At 36.9% G+C, this 16,909-nt stretch overlaps 1 protein-coding gene across 1 annotated transcript in view; it reads left to right on the forward strand.

The window, feature by feature from the left end:
- Positions 1-16,909, forward strand: part of Sycp2l (synaptonemal complex protein 2 like) — a 106,511-nt gene that overhangs the window by 53,765 nt on the left and 35,837 nt on the right. Inside the window, exons 23-25 of the mRNA XM_071613860.1 lie at positions 65-191; positions 10,096-10,169; positions 10,341-10,410. Of these exons, the coding sequence (XP_071469961.1) occupies positions 65-191; positions 10,096-10,169; positions 10,341-10,410 (271 nt within the window). The remainder of the gene's footprint in view (positions 1-64; positions 192-10,095; positions 10,170-10,340; positions 10,411-16,909) is intronic.

The following is a 16,909-nucleotide window of genomic DNA, read 5'->3' on the forward strand; positions in this document are numbered from 1 at the left end:
TTTTTTGGATAAAGTTTTCAGTGGTTATGAATGCTCATACTTAACAAAGGTGTCATTATGTTAGGCTAAACTTCTGTCACCAGTACGGGAAGACATTGATAGGCAAAATGCCACACTTCCAAAAATTTCTGAAACTGAACCCCAGCGTAGCCCTTCCTTTTTAACTCCTGAAGATTCTACACAGAAAATAGGTAAGTGATTTTTTGTTGTTGGTTTGTATAGACAAAAAGTTGTATTTGGAGACTGGTGGTTTGAAGCAAACCATTTTTTAAAAAGCCATGAAGGAAAGTGTTAGTTTGTGATGGCCTTTCCCTTTAATGTCTCCATTGGCAAAGGATGGGAGATATTTTGTTTATATTTTGCTTTGACATTTGAAATCAGATTACTCATAAGAATTGCCAGGTCTCCCTTTAAACATGTAGGAAAACTCAAGTGATGACCTAGAGCAGGAATTGATAAACTTTTCCCATAAAGTACACTGATAGCAAATATTTTTGCTTCTTGAATGCATATGGTTTCTGTTGCAGCTATTTAACTCCACAGTTGTAGCACAAAATCAGGTGCAGACAAGATTTAAACCAGTAAGCAGGCTTCTACCAAATGTTATTTACAAAATCGGATGCAAATTGGATTTGGCCTGGGGGTCCGTTCCGGTTTTGCCAAGCTTTGTTTTGTAAGCATTACCTTAACCCTCCCTATATCTTATTGGAATTGTTTGCATCTTTTTAAGTTCATAAGCTTAGGGATTTTTCTTTTGTTCACCTTTATCATTCTACAGTTTAGCTGCTGCCAGGCACACACTGGCACCTAGGAAACACTGGGCCTCTTAGCCTGGCTGCCACTCATAGAAGTGTAAGGAAATGGAAAGGGGAGAGATGAAGATGCAGCATAAAGAGAGAGAGGCAGTGAGGCAGAAAGTTTGGGGAAAAGGAACAAACTACAAAACAGAAAACAATTAACAAAAGGCCACAGTAAGTCCTTACCTATTAACAATTACTTTATTGTAAATGGAATAAATCCTCCAATCAAAAGAAAGAGTGGCTGAATAGCTTAAAGAAACAAGATCCAATGACATGCAAGAAACTTACATTAGTCTTAAGGAAAAAGACTTAAAATGAAGAGATGAACAAAGATACACTCCATGTAAATGGTAACCAAAAGAGAGCAGAGGTGGCTATACTTAATATATACTTTCTGTCAAAAATCTGTCATCGATCAGAAAGATTAATGTATTATGTTATAGGGGTCAATTCAAGAAGAGGATATAATTATTGTAAATATATAGGCACCCAGCATTGGAGCACCTAAATATGTAGAGCAAATATTAACAAAATGGAAGGAAAAACCAACAGCAATACCATAGTAGTAGGGGACTTCAGAAACCCATTTTCAACAATGGGCAAATCATCCAGAAAGAAAATCAATATGGAAATGGTGGACTTGGATGATACTGTGGAACAAGGGACCCAACAGACATACAAACGTTCCATACAACAGAGTATACATTCTCAACAGTGTACACTGGACATTGTCCTGGATGTATGTAATGTATGGCCACAAAACAAGTCTTAACAAGTTTAAGAGGATTGAAATCGTGTCCAGTATCTTTTCTGACTACAGTAGCACAAAATTGAAGCATTAACAGGGAAATTTTTGGAAAATTTACAAGTGTGTGGACAGTAACAGCATACTTCTGAATGATCAGTGGGTCAGAGAAAATCGAGAGTCTCTTGAGACAAAAGGAAATGGAAACAGACTACACCAGACCCTGTGGGATGCAGCAAAAGCAGCATTTAGAGGGAAGTTCGTAATGATAAAAGCCTACATTAAGGACTGGGGTTATGGCTCAGGGGTAGAGCGCTCGCCTAGCACGTGTGAGGTCCTGGGTTCAATCCTCAGCACCACATATAAACAAATGAAGGCATTGTGTCCATCTACAACTAAAAAAAATATATTTTTAAAAAAGTCTACATTAGGAAAAAAGATGTCAAATGAACCAACTAACTCTACACTGCAAGGCACTAAAAATAGAATAAACTAAGCCCAAAGTCATGAGAAGGAGGAAAATATTTATGAGGGCAGAAATAAGGGAAATAGACCCTAAGATAATTTAAAAGAGCTACAAAACAAATTAGTTCTGTGATGCTTGCCTGTAATCCAAGTGGCTCATGAGGCTGAGGCAGGAGGATCACAGGTTCAAAGCCAATCACAGCAAAAGTGAGGTGCTAAGCAACTTGGTGAGACCCTGTCTCTAAAGAAAATACAAAATGGGGATGTGGTTCAGTAGTCAAGTGGTCAAGTGCCCCCGAGTTCAATCTCTGGTACCAAAAAGGAAAAAAAAAGTTTTGTGAAAAGATAAAAGTAACAAACTTCATCCTATCTAAGAAAAAAGGGGGCTCAAATAAAATTATAGAGTCAGAGAACATTACAACTGATACTACAGAAATACAAAGGATCATAAGATGCTGCTATAGAAAATTATATGCCAACAAATTGGATCACCTAAAAGGAATGAATAAATTTCCAGACACATAAACCTACCAAGACTGAATCATGAAGTAGAGAATTTGAATAGATTCAAAGTAATGAGACAGAATCAGTAATCAGAAATTTCCCTTCAAAGCAAAGCCCAGGACAGGATGGATATATGATTGAATTCTACCGAGCATTTTAAAAGGAATTATCTGGTCTTCCTGAAACTGTTCCAAAAACTTAGAGAGGAGGGAACATTACCAAGTGTACTTTATGAAACCAGCATCACTCTGATACCAAAGCTATATAAGGACACTACAATAGAAGAAATATTACAGGCCAGTGTTCCTGATGGACAGCTATTCAGAAATCTCTATCAATATATAAGTCAATGGATTAAAACGGTACACTGAAAACACTGTGATCAAGTGGGATTTATCCCTGGGATGTAAGGGTAGTTCAACATATGGAAACTAATAAATGGAAAAAAAAACACTTTAACAGAATGAAGGATAAAACCCTATGATCATTTCAATAGATGCAGAAAAAGTATTTGGAAAAAAAACAATAAAAATTAGATGTGTAAGGAATCACCTCAACATTAAGTCAATATGTGAGAAGCCCACAGTTAATATTGTATTCAGTGGTGAAAACCTGAAAATTTTAAGATCAAAGCAAGCATGCCTAATCTCACCACTTCTACTCAATAGAGTTCTGCAAGTCCTAGTCAGAGAAATTGGACAAGACAGAAAAAAGGATCCATACTGGAATGGAAAAAGTTAACTTGTCACTGTTACCAAAAAACTCTCATATAGAGAGAACCACCAAACTTCTTCCACCAGAAATCTCAGAACTGCTAAACCACTTCCCCTAGAAGTAAAATTATGGGATAATAAGATCAATATATAAAAATCCCTTGTGGTTTTTTCCCCCTGGTTATTCCTGATTCAAATTGGCTGAAGAAAAGGCACTTATCACTCACAACATTTTCCAGAAAGATGAACTAAAGTAATAGATATATGGCTGCATTTTTGAGATGAGCATTGAGGAGAGACATTGAAAAGCAGCTAAAGACTGAAACCTGAAAGATTTAGAGACTTAAGAATAACAGTATAGTAAGAAAAACAAAATACCCTGGTATATGTGTGTCTGCAGACAGGAGTCCTGCTAATATGGGGTAAGAGTGGAAAAAGTCCACTGGGTACAGTGGCGCACACCAGTAATCCCAGCGGCTTGGGAGGTCAGTCTCCCAAGTTCAAAGCCAGCCTCAGAAAAAGCGAGGTTCTTAACAACTCGGTGAGTCCCTGTCTCTAAATACAATACAAAATAGGGCTGAGGATGTGGCTCAGTGGTTGAGCGCCCCTGAGTTCAATCCTCGGTACCACCTCCCACCAAAAAATAAAAATAAATAATAAATCCTAGAAAACTCAACCAGTATGGATGCTGACAATCCTAAATACTGAAAAGTTTCAATCCTCATGTGCTTGCAGCTCATTTAGATAAGTGATCTGAAATCTGCTCGGTATCCTTGCTTTGGGAAAGGATCTCTCGATATCTCCCTGTGAAACCCCCAGAGTGCTGTAGCTAGGAGCCATCTTGAGCAGTGATCTGTCGTCTGTCTGGGCTGCTCTAGGTATCAGGACCCCCTGCGTATTCCTGCCTCCAGGACTCCACAGACACTCCACCACATTCACTTGTGGGTCACTGTCTCATGACCCCTACACCGTACAGCAGAACAACTGTGACTGAAGTCCGCCGGGTGCCCTGCAAGAGAAAAGTGTTGGGACAAGGAGGAGAATGGAGGACACTGCCCTCAAGAACCAAGAGGGTGGAGCCCTTGCCCTCTGAGACTAAAGGTGTGGTCAGCTGCACAGGGACTCCTGCTAAATGCCAGGACTGCAGGCGGGCGCTCCCCCACCATACCGCATTCAGATGCCCATTACTGGCAGGTTGGGGAGGGAACTACTAGTTCCGTCATCCAACATTTCTTCATAATAAAAGCTCTCAACAAGTGAGATATGGAAAGATCCTGCCTCAACTACTGAAAGCTATGTATGCAAAACTGTCGCCAATGTCATACTCCAAGAGGGAAAGTGGAAAGCATTTCCTCTAAGATCATGGATAGTACAAGTATGTCTTTTCATTGCTGTTATTCACATAGCAGAGCTTTTAGAAAGAAAAGGCATCCAATATGAGGAAATGAAATTATCTCTGTAGGTATTATTCTATATGTAGAGATTCAAATATTCCACCGAGAGACTATTAGAATTGATAAACTCGGTAAAGTAGCAGGATGCAATGTCAACATAAAATATCTGTTTTCTATATACCAATAACAAAGTTTGCTGAAAAAGAAATCATGAAGGCAATTCCATTCATACTAGCTACAAATAAATAAAATATCCCAGGAATTAACCAAAGAAACATATCTCTACAGGAATAACCAGACAGATGAGAGAATTTGTGAACAGAAGATGAAAAGACTTTCCGTGTTCATGATTGAAGAATTGATAGCTTAAATGTTCAGACTGTCCAGTGCAATCTATAGATTCCATGCATTTTCCACCAAAATACCCATAAAATTCTTCACAGAACTAGAAAAATATAGTAACATTCATATGGAAGCACAAACTACACTAAATAACCAAAGGAATCTTTTAAAAAAAAGCAAATAATATATATTCCTGGGTAAAGAAACTTATTCTATTTATGATATCCATACCCACAAATGATTCAATTTAGTAAGGACTTTGTAGAAAGTACAATGACAACGTATGAGAGGTTTGAGTTACAGTGTAAGTATGTTATTTGTTGAATTCTAAAATACTCCAAAGATGTTTTGATATGAACCTGTTTGGGATTAGCGGTGTACTTTCTGGCTAAATATCACAAGGGAGGATTACACATTTCTCCTCTAGTGACATATAAATACGACTGGTCTCCTTCAGTCTCCCCACGTTAGCCTTGTCACATGACCATGTCTTCTATTTAGGCTTTATAAATCCTAAAGGTTCTAGTTCAGAAACAGCTCTCATAAACCAGCCTGGATAATTCCATCCATCTCTTCTGCGGTTGTAGAATTTGCATTCATCTTTTCATCAGCTGTCACGGGGTTGACTAGCCTGCTACGCTGCAGGAGCAGTTGATAAGTGATGCAGATGTCAGGGGCAGTGTTTGGAATTCAGTCTTCCCTTTTCAGTGTTTTGTTCCTTAAATAACAATAAGGGTTGCCGAATGCTGTGTGGAAGGTGTGATACTGGAGCAACATTTAAATGCTCACGTGGAGAGCACTGAAGTCTTGGGAGGCAGAAGGTATTCACTCACTAGACAATGAGGTTCACAACTTTTTCTTTGAGCACATCAAACCCCATTTGCTTCTTTCTTATCGTTAACTCCTTCGTTTCCAGGAAAAATAGATTCCATGTGTTTCCTTGTGAAGAATGAAACTGTATGCTATATTTGTCATTAATTTGGTTTTATGGTATGAAAAATCTTCTTCATTTTGAGAATTGAGATCCTAAAGTTAGAACTGTCTTCTGAACACGAGAGAGATCCGTCTCCTGAAGCCCCTTTGGCTGTGATCCAGAAGCGGCTGCTTTGGCATCAAGGTTCTGAAACTGGGCCATGAACTTCCCTGTTCTCTTCGATTTCTGAAGCCTGGTCATCAGTTCATCCTTTGCCAGTGTCTCTCTTGGAGGATGAAAGCCTGAGATCAGACAGCTCCGCTGGTTTGGACTCCTTGGCCGCATTGTGGCAGATGGCATCATGGTAGTAGTGGATGTAACCAAAGCAATCTTGAGCAAAAGAGCCAAGCGGATGACATCAAATACCTCATTTCAAGACATAGTACCGAGCAAGGTAATAAAAAAATGACATTGGCATAAAAATAGACACAATAGAAAACAGAGACCCCAGAAGTAAATCTATGCATCTATAGCCAACTGATTCTTGATAAAGGTACCTGTCGTGGACTGGGTGAAGGAATGTCTTCCCAAAAGTTCACGTTTTGAAAGCCTGATTTTAGTGCAGTGGGGTTCAGAGGTGGGGCTTTTAGGCAATGATGAGAGCTGAAACCTCATAAGTGGATTATTTCATTTGAGGGGGTAACAATTTGAGTGGACTTCTGCGTGGTAACTGTAGGCAGGTGGGGCGTTGTTGAAGGAACTAGGTCATGGGAAGGGCGTGCCCTTGGGGTCTACATCTTTTTTTTTTTAATTATTCTATCATGTAGCTGAATAATTATTATTTTATGAAGGTTTATTGGTGCATATTATTTATACAGAATAGTGAGTTTACTGTGGCCCATTCATACATACATATAATATGGTTAAATCAATTTCACTTTCCAGTACGTCCTCTTGCCCTTACCTTCTCTTTCCCCCATGCTCCCCTACCTCTATTCTAGTGGTTTCCCTTCTACTTTCATGAGACCCATTTTCTTTTTTTCCCTCTAACTTTCACAAATGAGAGAAAACATCATGACACTTGTTTTTTTCTGAATCTGTATTATTCAGCTTAACTCAATACTTTCCCGTTCCATCCATTTTCCTGCAAATGCTATTATTTAATTTTTCTTTATGGCTGAATAAAACTCCATTGTGTATATATACCACATTTTTTTTAGATTTTTCATCTGTTGATGGACACCTAGGGACAGGCAATAATTTTCTGGCTAGACCCCGGAAACCAAAGCAAAAATTGATAAATAGGATTACTTCAAACTAAAATGCTTCTGCACAGAAAAGTTAACATAGGAGACAACACCACAGGGTGGAAGAAAATGTTTTCTAGTTATTCCTTTGACAGAGAGTTTTGTTCAGGACATATAAAGAACTCAAAAACATAAAAATAATTTAGTTTAAAAATGGTCAAAGAATATGAGAAGACACTTATCCAAGGAAGAAATACAATTGGACAACAAATATGTGGGAAAAATGTCCATCATTAGCCATCAAGGAAATGCAAATCAAAATGAGGTACCGTCTTTCCCCAGTTAGAATGCTTGTGTATTTATATGTACATACATAACAAATGTATATATACACCAATGTTTATATACAAAATTACAGTGAGGAGGTGTAGAAGTAACTTGTATGTGCTTATGTGGTGATGGGAATGTAACTAGGTACAGCCACTGTGGAGAAGCAGTATGAGGATTCCTCCAAAAATTAAAAATTAGATCTACTATATGATCCAGCTATGCCACTCCTGGGAATATATCCAAAGGAAATGAAATCAACTTACCAAAGAGGCACCTGCATGCCCATGTTTGTTGTGACATTGTTCATAGTAATTAAGAAATTAGCCCAAGTGTTCCTCAACAGATAAATAGTGGTATGTATACACCACGGTATTTACTCATGCAGAAAAATGAAATCCTGTCCTTTGGAGCAAAACGGATAGAACTGGAGGAACTTATGTTCAATGAAATGAGCCAAATGTCAATAGTACTATAGGTTCTCATGTGGGGAAGTTAAAAATGTCAATCTGCAAGTAGAATAGTGACTACTAGGGATTGGCAAGAGTTCATGTCCGGGAGGTGGGGGGAGGTAGGAAAAGAATATTTCAATTTGATCAGGGCATGCTGTACCCATGTATGAAAATACACTGAGCCCTGTTATTATATAATTATGCTAATCAACTGTAGTCTGTTCTATGTTATAGTAACAAATTATCTGGGAAAGGAATCAAGAAACTTACCCATTTTAGTAGCATCAAAATAAATAAAACAGTAATGAATATAAGCAAGTAGATGAAAGATCTGTATACAGAAGTCTATAAGACATTGATAAATCAACACAAATGGAAAGATCTCTCATGTTCATGGATTGGAAGAACTAATTATTTTAAACACTTTTAGTTGTAGATGGACATAATACTTTTAACTTATTTGTATGTGGTGCTGAGGATTGAACACAGTGCCTCACATGTGCAAGGCAAGTGCTCCACCACTGAGCTACAACCCCAGCCCTTGGAAGAATTAATACTAAAATGTCTATACCATCCACAATCTATGGAGTTCAAGTAATTCTTATCAAAACTCCAATGGCATTTTTTTAACCAAAAAATAAAAATCTCAAAATTTGTATGCAGTAGCAAAAGACTCCAAACTGCTAAAGCAATCTCGAGAAAGAGGAATAAACCTGGAAGAATCACACAGATGTCAAACTAACAAAGCTGTTACTCAAAACTGGTGTGAAGACAGACATGCAGACCAATGGTAAGAGAACAGTCCAATAAGAAACCCATTGAAACATAGTCACCGAATCTTTGACAACAGTGCAGAGAATACACAATGAGGAAAGTTTCTTCAATAAATCATGCTGGAAAAATTGGACATCAATATACAAAAGAGTGAATCGAACCCCTCATACCATATGAAATATTAAAATGGATTATGGACTTCAATATTGGAGACTTTAAAGAGAAATGGCTCCTTTACATCAGTCTTGGCAGTGATTTTAATATTGCCAACAAAAGCAAAAATAAGTGGTACTGCAAAAAACTTCAAAGGAATCAACCAACAGAATGTAGAAAATAATTTTTAAAATACAGAAGTAACTAAATAGAGAAAAAGGTAGAAAGGCAAAATGCCTAAACGCTTTCCCAAAGAAGACATACAAATGACTGACAGATGTGTGGAGAGGTGTTCAGTGGCACTAATCAGGGAAGCACAAATCAAAACCACCATGAACTATCACTTCATGCTTGAGGATGGCTACTATCAAAAAGACGAGAGGTAACAATTGTTGGCAAATGTAGAAATGGAAACCCTCAGTACACTGTTGGTGGGAGTGTGAAGTGGTATGATCCAGGAATTCCACTTGTGGGTATCCAAAGGAAATGAAATCAGTATGCCAAAGAGAGAGCTGCACTTTCGTGTTTGCTGCACCATTATTCACAATAGCCAAGATATGGAAACCATCCAAACACCTGTCAGTGGATAAATGGAAGGAAAAAATGTGGTATAGATACATCATGGAATATCATCCCATTCCACAAAGGAGGAAGAAATCCCACCATTTGTGACAACATGGATGAACTTGAAGGACATTATGCTCAGTTAATTAGATCACACAGCATTCATTCGTCTGGCTCATTTATGTGTGGAATCTACAAAAGTCAAACTCATAGAATCAGAGTAAAATGGTCGTTGCCACGGGGGTGGGGGGAAATGGGAAGATGCTGATCTAAGTATACAACCTTGAAGCTGTGAGATGAACAAGTTCTACAGACGGAATGTGCAGCATAGGTGGTGGTGGAGGTGTTAAATATGATGGTCGTTGCTCAGTGTAGATGTCAAATCATTGCACCCAGGAGGTAAGGAGGAAGTAAGGCAAGCAAAGGAAGAGAAGAATCTCAAGGTTGAGGTGATAGACTCCTTGCCCATATTGGGGGCCAGATGGGCAGCTAATAAAGTGTGATCTAGTTGAGGTCATGGACTCTTCATCTTATCTACAGTGATCTACAAACCTAATAACATACGTGCCCTGAAAAATGCAGACATTATTTTATCTAGGACTGCGTACCCATCTTTTTATTATGTGATTTAATATAGAGTAATAGTGAAATGTTATTTATCTTTGTCTATTTACTTGAAGCTGTTTTTTTTCTGATACTTAGAATTCCCAAATCCCCACCCACTGAGTGATCTCTCTTCCTTGGAGCACTCAGAAGTTGAAGAAGATGTATCTCAGGTACCATTCAGTTTTTCATTTGCTTTTCTAGAATTAAAAATATATCTGCATAACATACTGGCTTATTATTTTTTAAGGGATAGTGTGGCACTATTTCTTTGCAATTTTACATGTAATTATAACTCATGTAAGTATATATGCACACAAGCATATTTATCATTTGTGTTTTAGACTGTGAACCAAGAGTCGTTAATGGAAAATACTAGCTTCAAACATAAGCTGCAGAACTTGGAAGACAGAGGTAAGAGAACTAAATTTTCCAGAATAAAGTTAAATTAATGTGACAACATTATACATACCTAGCAGTTCTTCATGATGTTTCTTAACTTCTTAACTATAATATGTGTTGTTTAATTTTAAATATCTTCCATTTTTATTTTTATTTCTTTATTGATTCAAAGGTTATTTAAAATATATTTCTTTTTTTTTATTTGGGCTTCTTTTCTGGGTGATTATTAAGATTGCAGCAGATAATAGTTACTTTACAGATTGACTGTTGTCAGGCCACGGGGTCAGCAGTGTGAGCTACTTACCAGCTCCAAACATTCATGAGGGTCAAGGGGAGAAATAGTGCTCCATCCGAAAACCAGAGTCTCTTGTGGCTGTGAAGAGAGAGTCTGAGTCCTGGGTCCTACCCACTGCCCCGCTGCCTCTGCAGAGGACACAGCGGGGGCACTTCTCTGAGATCGGGCCCAGGAATTTGTTTCATCCCCCTGTGTGTAGGCTACTCTCAGTTTGTAAGAGATGTTTAAAAGATGCAACCAAGTTATTAAAACTTCTAAATTCATTTTATCACACAGTGATGGAAGGTTCCTGAGCTAGTCCTCAAGGTCATATTAGTGTAACAACTCACTAATATATGAATACACATGTTCACATAATAATATGCTAATATAGTATGTAGCTGTTCTTCATGAGGTTTCTTAACTGTATGTTAAATATCAACATTTCAATTCATTATAAATTGCACATAGCATATTCAGAATATCCACACGACAAATATTTGTGAATATCTAGTTTTAGAAATGCGACATTACTATTACTTCTAAACATGGTATGCTCCACCTGAAATCCATTCCACCCTTTTCTCTCACCAGGGGCATTATCTTTTGTTGTGATTCCACTGCTCTTATTTTTAAATTTTTGCATTGGGAAAAACATTATGCATATTCAGAAGAGACTGTGAAGCATGTGTACAGTTCAGTGAATGATTGTCAGGTGAACACTTGTGCAGCCACAGCTTAGACTGAGGACTAGAACACTAGCTTAGAATCCTTCCGTATTGAGCAATTCTCTGTTCACTTCCTCCATCCCTCAGAGGTAGCGACTGTCCTCAATTATATGAAAATCCTTCTGCTCTTTTGACTTTTTTTCTTTTTTGTATGTAAACAAATGAAATTATGTTGCGTCTATCTTGTGTGGCCTGTTCTTTCTGTTTGGTCATTTTTAAGATCCGTTTATGCCGATGTATGTGTGTGAAGTATATTATTCTTCATTACAATTTAGCATTCAGTTACATGAAATACCATAGTCACCATCCCAGTACTGTAGGATGTTTGCATTTTGAAGCTTTGGGTGGTTATAGTTAAAGCCATTCTTAAAAATCATACACATTTCTCCTGATAAATGTGTGAAAGTGTTTTTTCCAGATATGTTTTTAGGAGTAGGATTATGGGTTATAGAGTGTATATCTTTCACAGTCTGAGAGGTGCCAAAATACTTTTCCAATGTAGTTGAATAAACTTGCTTTTCCACCAGCTTGTATGAAAGTTACGTTGCTTCAGATCCTTGACAAGTATTTTAAAATTCTTGGTTTTAAAACTTTTCTCCTATGTACATTGAAGTTTTAATTCAAATGTTCCTATCTATTGTTTATTAGATATTTGAATTTCCTCTTGTGTAGTGTCTAAAATGTCTGGGTCAGTTGTCTATAGAATTGTCATTTTATATTGATCCCTAGGTGTACTTTATGTACCAGCCCTGCACACTAGTACCTAGTTAGATACACTGTACACATCTCCTTTCACTTTGAGTTTTGTATATCTTTCTTATATGATGTGTTTATGATCTCCTTTGATAGATAAAATTTTTAATTTTAATGAATCCTAATTCACCAGTCTTTTCTCTGTGGTTAGTTATGTGATGTTCTTTTCTACCAAAACTCAGATGTCATTTACTGTTTAATAATACATCTAATGCTGTTAAGTACTGCTTTAGGTGAGTCTCTTAGATATGATATTTGTTGTTCACTTTTAAATATCTTCCATTTTTATTTTTATTTCTTTATTGATTCAAAGGTTATTTAAAAGATATTTCTTTTTTTATTTGTACTTCTCTTTATTTCTACTATAAGAATTAGTTGCTGTTACAATATATAATAATGAATCAAGTTACATTCCAGAAAATGATAGAAGTTGAGAAAACCTGTGTTTCATTAAAAAAAAAAAAAAAAAAAAACCCTCAGGATAGTCCCTGAGTTCATGAACTCACAAAAATTCCTAGCCTGCCTACTTGCTCAAGTATAGTGGTTCAAACATGTGACATTGAAGTGATTGATGCCACTGTCAATGTCATATTGTGTGATACATCATAAGTCCGAAAACATTCATCTGTTTATTCTTGCATTTATTCATTCTTTTGCTCAATACATGTTTTTTTAAAATTATAATTTGTTATATATCACAGAAGAATGCATTTCAATTCATAGTACACATATAGAGCACAATTTTTCGTGTCTCTGGTTGTACACAAAGTACAGTTGCACCATCTGTGTCTTCGTACATATACTTAAGGCAATGTTTTCCATCTCATTCCTCTGCCTTTCCTACCCCCATGCTCCTTCCCTTCCCTTTTCTCCCCTTTGCCCTATCTAAACTTCCTCCATTCCTCCCATGCGCTCCCCCACCCCCATTATGGATCAGCATCCACTTATCAGAGAAAACATTCAGCCTTTGGTTATTTGGGATTGGCTTCTTAGCATTATGTTCTCCTACTCCATCCATTTACCTGCAAATGCCATGATTTTATTCTCTCTCAATGCTGAGTAATATTCCATTGTGTGTAATATGTGTGTGTGTGTGTATATATATATATATATATATACACACACACACACACACACACACACACCACAGTTTCTTTATTCATTCACCTACTGAAGGGCAGCTAGGTTGCTTCCATAGCTTAGCTATTGTGAGATGAGCTGCTATAAACATTGATGTGGCTGTATCACTGTGATATGCTGATTTTAAGTCTTTTGAATATATACCAAGGGATGAGATAACTGGGTCAAATGGTGATTCTATTCCTATTATATATACATATATAATAGGAATATAATTTATTGTATTATATATAATATAATATATATTATACTATATATAATATATTTTTAGTTGTTAATGGATCTTTGTTTATTCATATGCAGTGCTGAGAATCAAACCCTGTGCTTCACACATGCCAGGCAAGTGCTCTACCACTGAGCCACGGCTCTAGCCCCTCCATTCCTAGTTTTTAAAGTAATCTCCATACTGCTTTCCAGAGTGGTTGCACCAATTTTCAGTCCCACCAGTAACATAAGAGAGTACCTCTTCCCCCACATCCTTGCCAACACTTATTGTTGCTTGTATTCTTGATAACTGCCATTCTGACTGTAGTGAGATGGACTCTCAGTGAAGTTTTAATTTCCATTTCTCTAATTGCTAGAGAGGTTGAACATTTTTTCATGTATTTGTTGACCATTGTATTCAATGAAGTGCCTGTTCACTTTGCCCATTTATTGATTGGGTTATTGGGGTTTTTTTGTTTGTTTGTTTTTTCTTTTAAGTTCTTGAGTTCTTTGCATATCCTGGAGATTGCCATATATTTTATAAAAATTCTACCGTTATTATATATTTTGTTGCCTCTTAAGATTTTAAAAATTGCTTTACTACCAAGTCTGTTTTCCTTGTAACCTCTTTGTAACTTTCAAGTTGACTTGGGACAAATTTTTGATTTACTTATTTTTTGAGGACTTTGTAATGTTCCACTGTATTTTAGTGGTGTTTTTTCCACTTAAGTGACTTGGTCTTTTTGTCTGGGTGCTCAGAGTTCCTTTCTTTGTCTTTCTGAGATTCCTCAAGGTCATATCTCTCCCTCCAACAAGTAAACATTGTAATTAATATTAAAATTTTGTTTATAGGTGCTTTTATAAAATATAAGTGCATGCACATGGTTTTGTTTTATTTATTTATTTTTTTTTAAATTATTCTAACTTGTTATATATCACAGCAGAATGCATTGAAGATGTATGGTCAGATGTATGGTTCATTCATGTAAATGCCACTGTTAATTCTTTCATCAGTGGTTCTTTTATGCATTTGTTTTTAATTGACATACAAAACCGAAAATTGTACATATTAATGGAGTACTATGTAATATCTAAGTCCCTGGATACATTGCCTGATGATTAGATCAGGCTAAAAATGTAGCTCCTCAAACATTTATCATTTCCTTATGGTGCACACTTTGAAAATGTTTTCTCCCAGCTTTTTGCAATGCACAGAACTTCACGGTTATCTATGGTGAACTTGGTATGTAATAGCACACCAGAACTTGTTCCCACCTATCTCCATCCACTGTTCAGCCTTTCCCCATAGTCCTCAAAGAAAAGTACGTCAAGAGTTTTTACCTGGTCAACCCGCTCCCCTGCGCTCTGACTCCTGGCAGACACCATTCCACTCTCAGCTTCTATGAGATTCCATGTGAAAGTTTACATGTAAGGAAACATGTGTATGGTACTTGTCCTCTGTACTTGGCTTATTTCACCTAATGTAAAAATCTCCATTTCCATCCATATTGCTGCAAATGACAGGATTTTTTTTTACTTTTTATGGTTGACTAGAATTCCACTGTGTATATGTACCACATTTTCTTTATCCACTTATGAGATGATGAATGCTTTGGTGGTTCCCATCTTTAGCTTTTGTGAATAGTGCTGCAGTGAACATGAGAGAGCAGATGTCTCTCCACATACTGATTCAATTTCCTTTGGATATATACCCATCAGTGGGATTGATCATCCGAAGTTTACATACTCTTTTTCCCTAATGGCTGTACTGAGTCACATTCCCATCAGCAATGTGCAAGGTTCCCTTTTCTCCACATTCTTACAAGCACAGGGTAGCATTAGTCTTTTGATAAATACCCCTTCTAAATGGGGGCAGGTGATATGTCCTTGTGGTTTGGGTTTTCATTTCCCTGATGGTGAGTGATGTTGAACTTTTTTCGCGTGCCTGTTGGCCATTTGTACGTATGCTTTTGAGAAATGTCTGTTGGGATGTATCTTCCTCAAAAACCTGAGTCATTTGAGTGTTTATTTCCTGTCTTGCTGTTGAGTTTTTAGAGTTGCCTATATATTGTGGATATCCCTTGTCAGATGTGTGGGTCACAAATACTTTCTCCCAATCTAATATTTCCTTTGCAGAAGCATTTTAGTTTGATGTAGTTTGTCTGTTTTTGCTTTGATTTTCAGTACTTTTGATCTTGTTCCAAAACCCTACCCCATTCCAATGTTTTCTTGTAAAGTTTCGTAGTTCTAGGTCTTACATGAAAGTCTTTAATCCACTTTGAGTTGATTTCTATAACTGCTGAAAGATGAGACTAGCTTCATTTTTCTGCACATGCATATCCATCTTCCCAGCACTTTTTACTTAAAGGCCTCTCTGACGTGTGTGCTTAGCACCTTTGTCAAAAATTGGCTTGCTGTCCAGGCATGGTGGTGCATGCCTGTAATCCCAGCAACTCAGGAGGCTGAGGCAGGAAGATTGCAAGTTTGAGGTTAGCTAGGCAATTTAAAGAAACCATGCCTCAAAATTAAAAAGTGACGGAGATGTGGCTGAGTGATTGAGCACCCTGAATTCAAATTCGAGTACAGGGGAAAAAAAATCAGGTTGCCATAGTTGCACACCCGGCTTGCCCCCAGCTTTTTAAAATTTTATTTGGCAAGTGTGTTTGTTTTTATGTACCATGCTGTTTTGATTAATACAGCTTTGTAGCATGTTTTAAAGTAAGGTATTATAATCCCTTCCTCGTTGTTGTTCTTCATTTTATTTTTCTCTTTCAAGATGGCTATTCTGGATTCTTTCTGTGGTTTCATATAAATTTTAGAATTTTTAAAGATTCTTTAAAGAATCTTGTTGGTGTTTTGATAGGGATTGCGTTGAACCCGTACATTGCCATGGTAGTATGGCCATTTTAATAATTCCAATTCTTCTAATCCATGAACATGGGACGTCTTTCTACTTTTTCATGTCTTCTTCAATTTCTTTCATAAATGTTTTGTGGTTTTCATTGATCTTTTGCCTCTTGGGTTAAATTTATTCCTAAGAATTTCTTTTGTAACTATTGTAAATATACCTGTTGACCACTTGTATTTTTGAGAAATATCATTCGGATATTTAACCCAATTTTTGTTTTTTTAACCTTTATTTCATTTTTTTACGTGGTGCTGAGGATTGAACTCAGTGCCTCATGCATGCTAGGTGAGCACTCTGTCACTGAGGCACAACTCCATCCCCTTTATCCCACTTTTTAAAAAATGGGTTGTTTTTATAGTGTTCAGCTTTTTGAGTTCTTCTTACATTATGGATGTTAATTTCTCAACAGAAGAATAATTTCAAATATTTTCTCCACTTCTGTAGATTGCTTACTTTGTGGGTTGTTTTCTCTGTTGTGCAGAAGGTTCTTGGTTTGATATAATC

Source organism: Marmota flaviventris, chromosome 6 (assembly GCF_047511675.1).
Source record: "Marmota flaviventris isolate mMarFla1 chromosome 6, mMarFla1.hap1, whole genome shotgun sequence".
NCBI classification, from domain to species: Eukaryota; Metazoa; Chordata; class Mammalia; order Rodentia; family Sciuridae; genus Marmota; species Marmota flaviventris.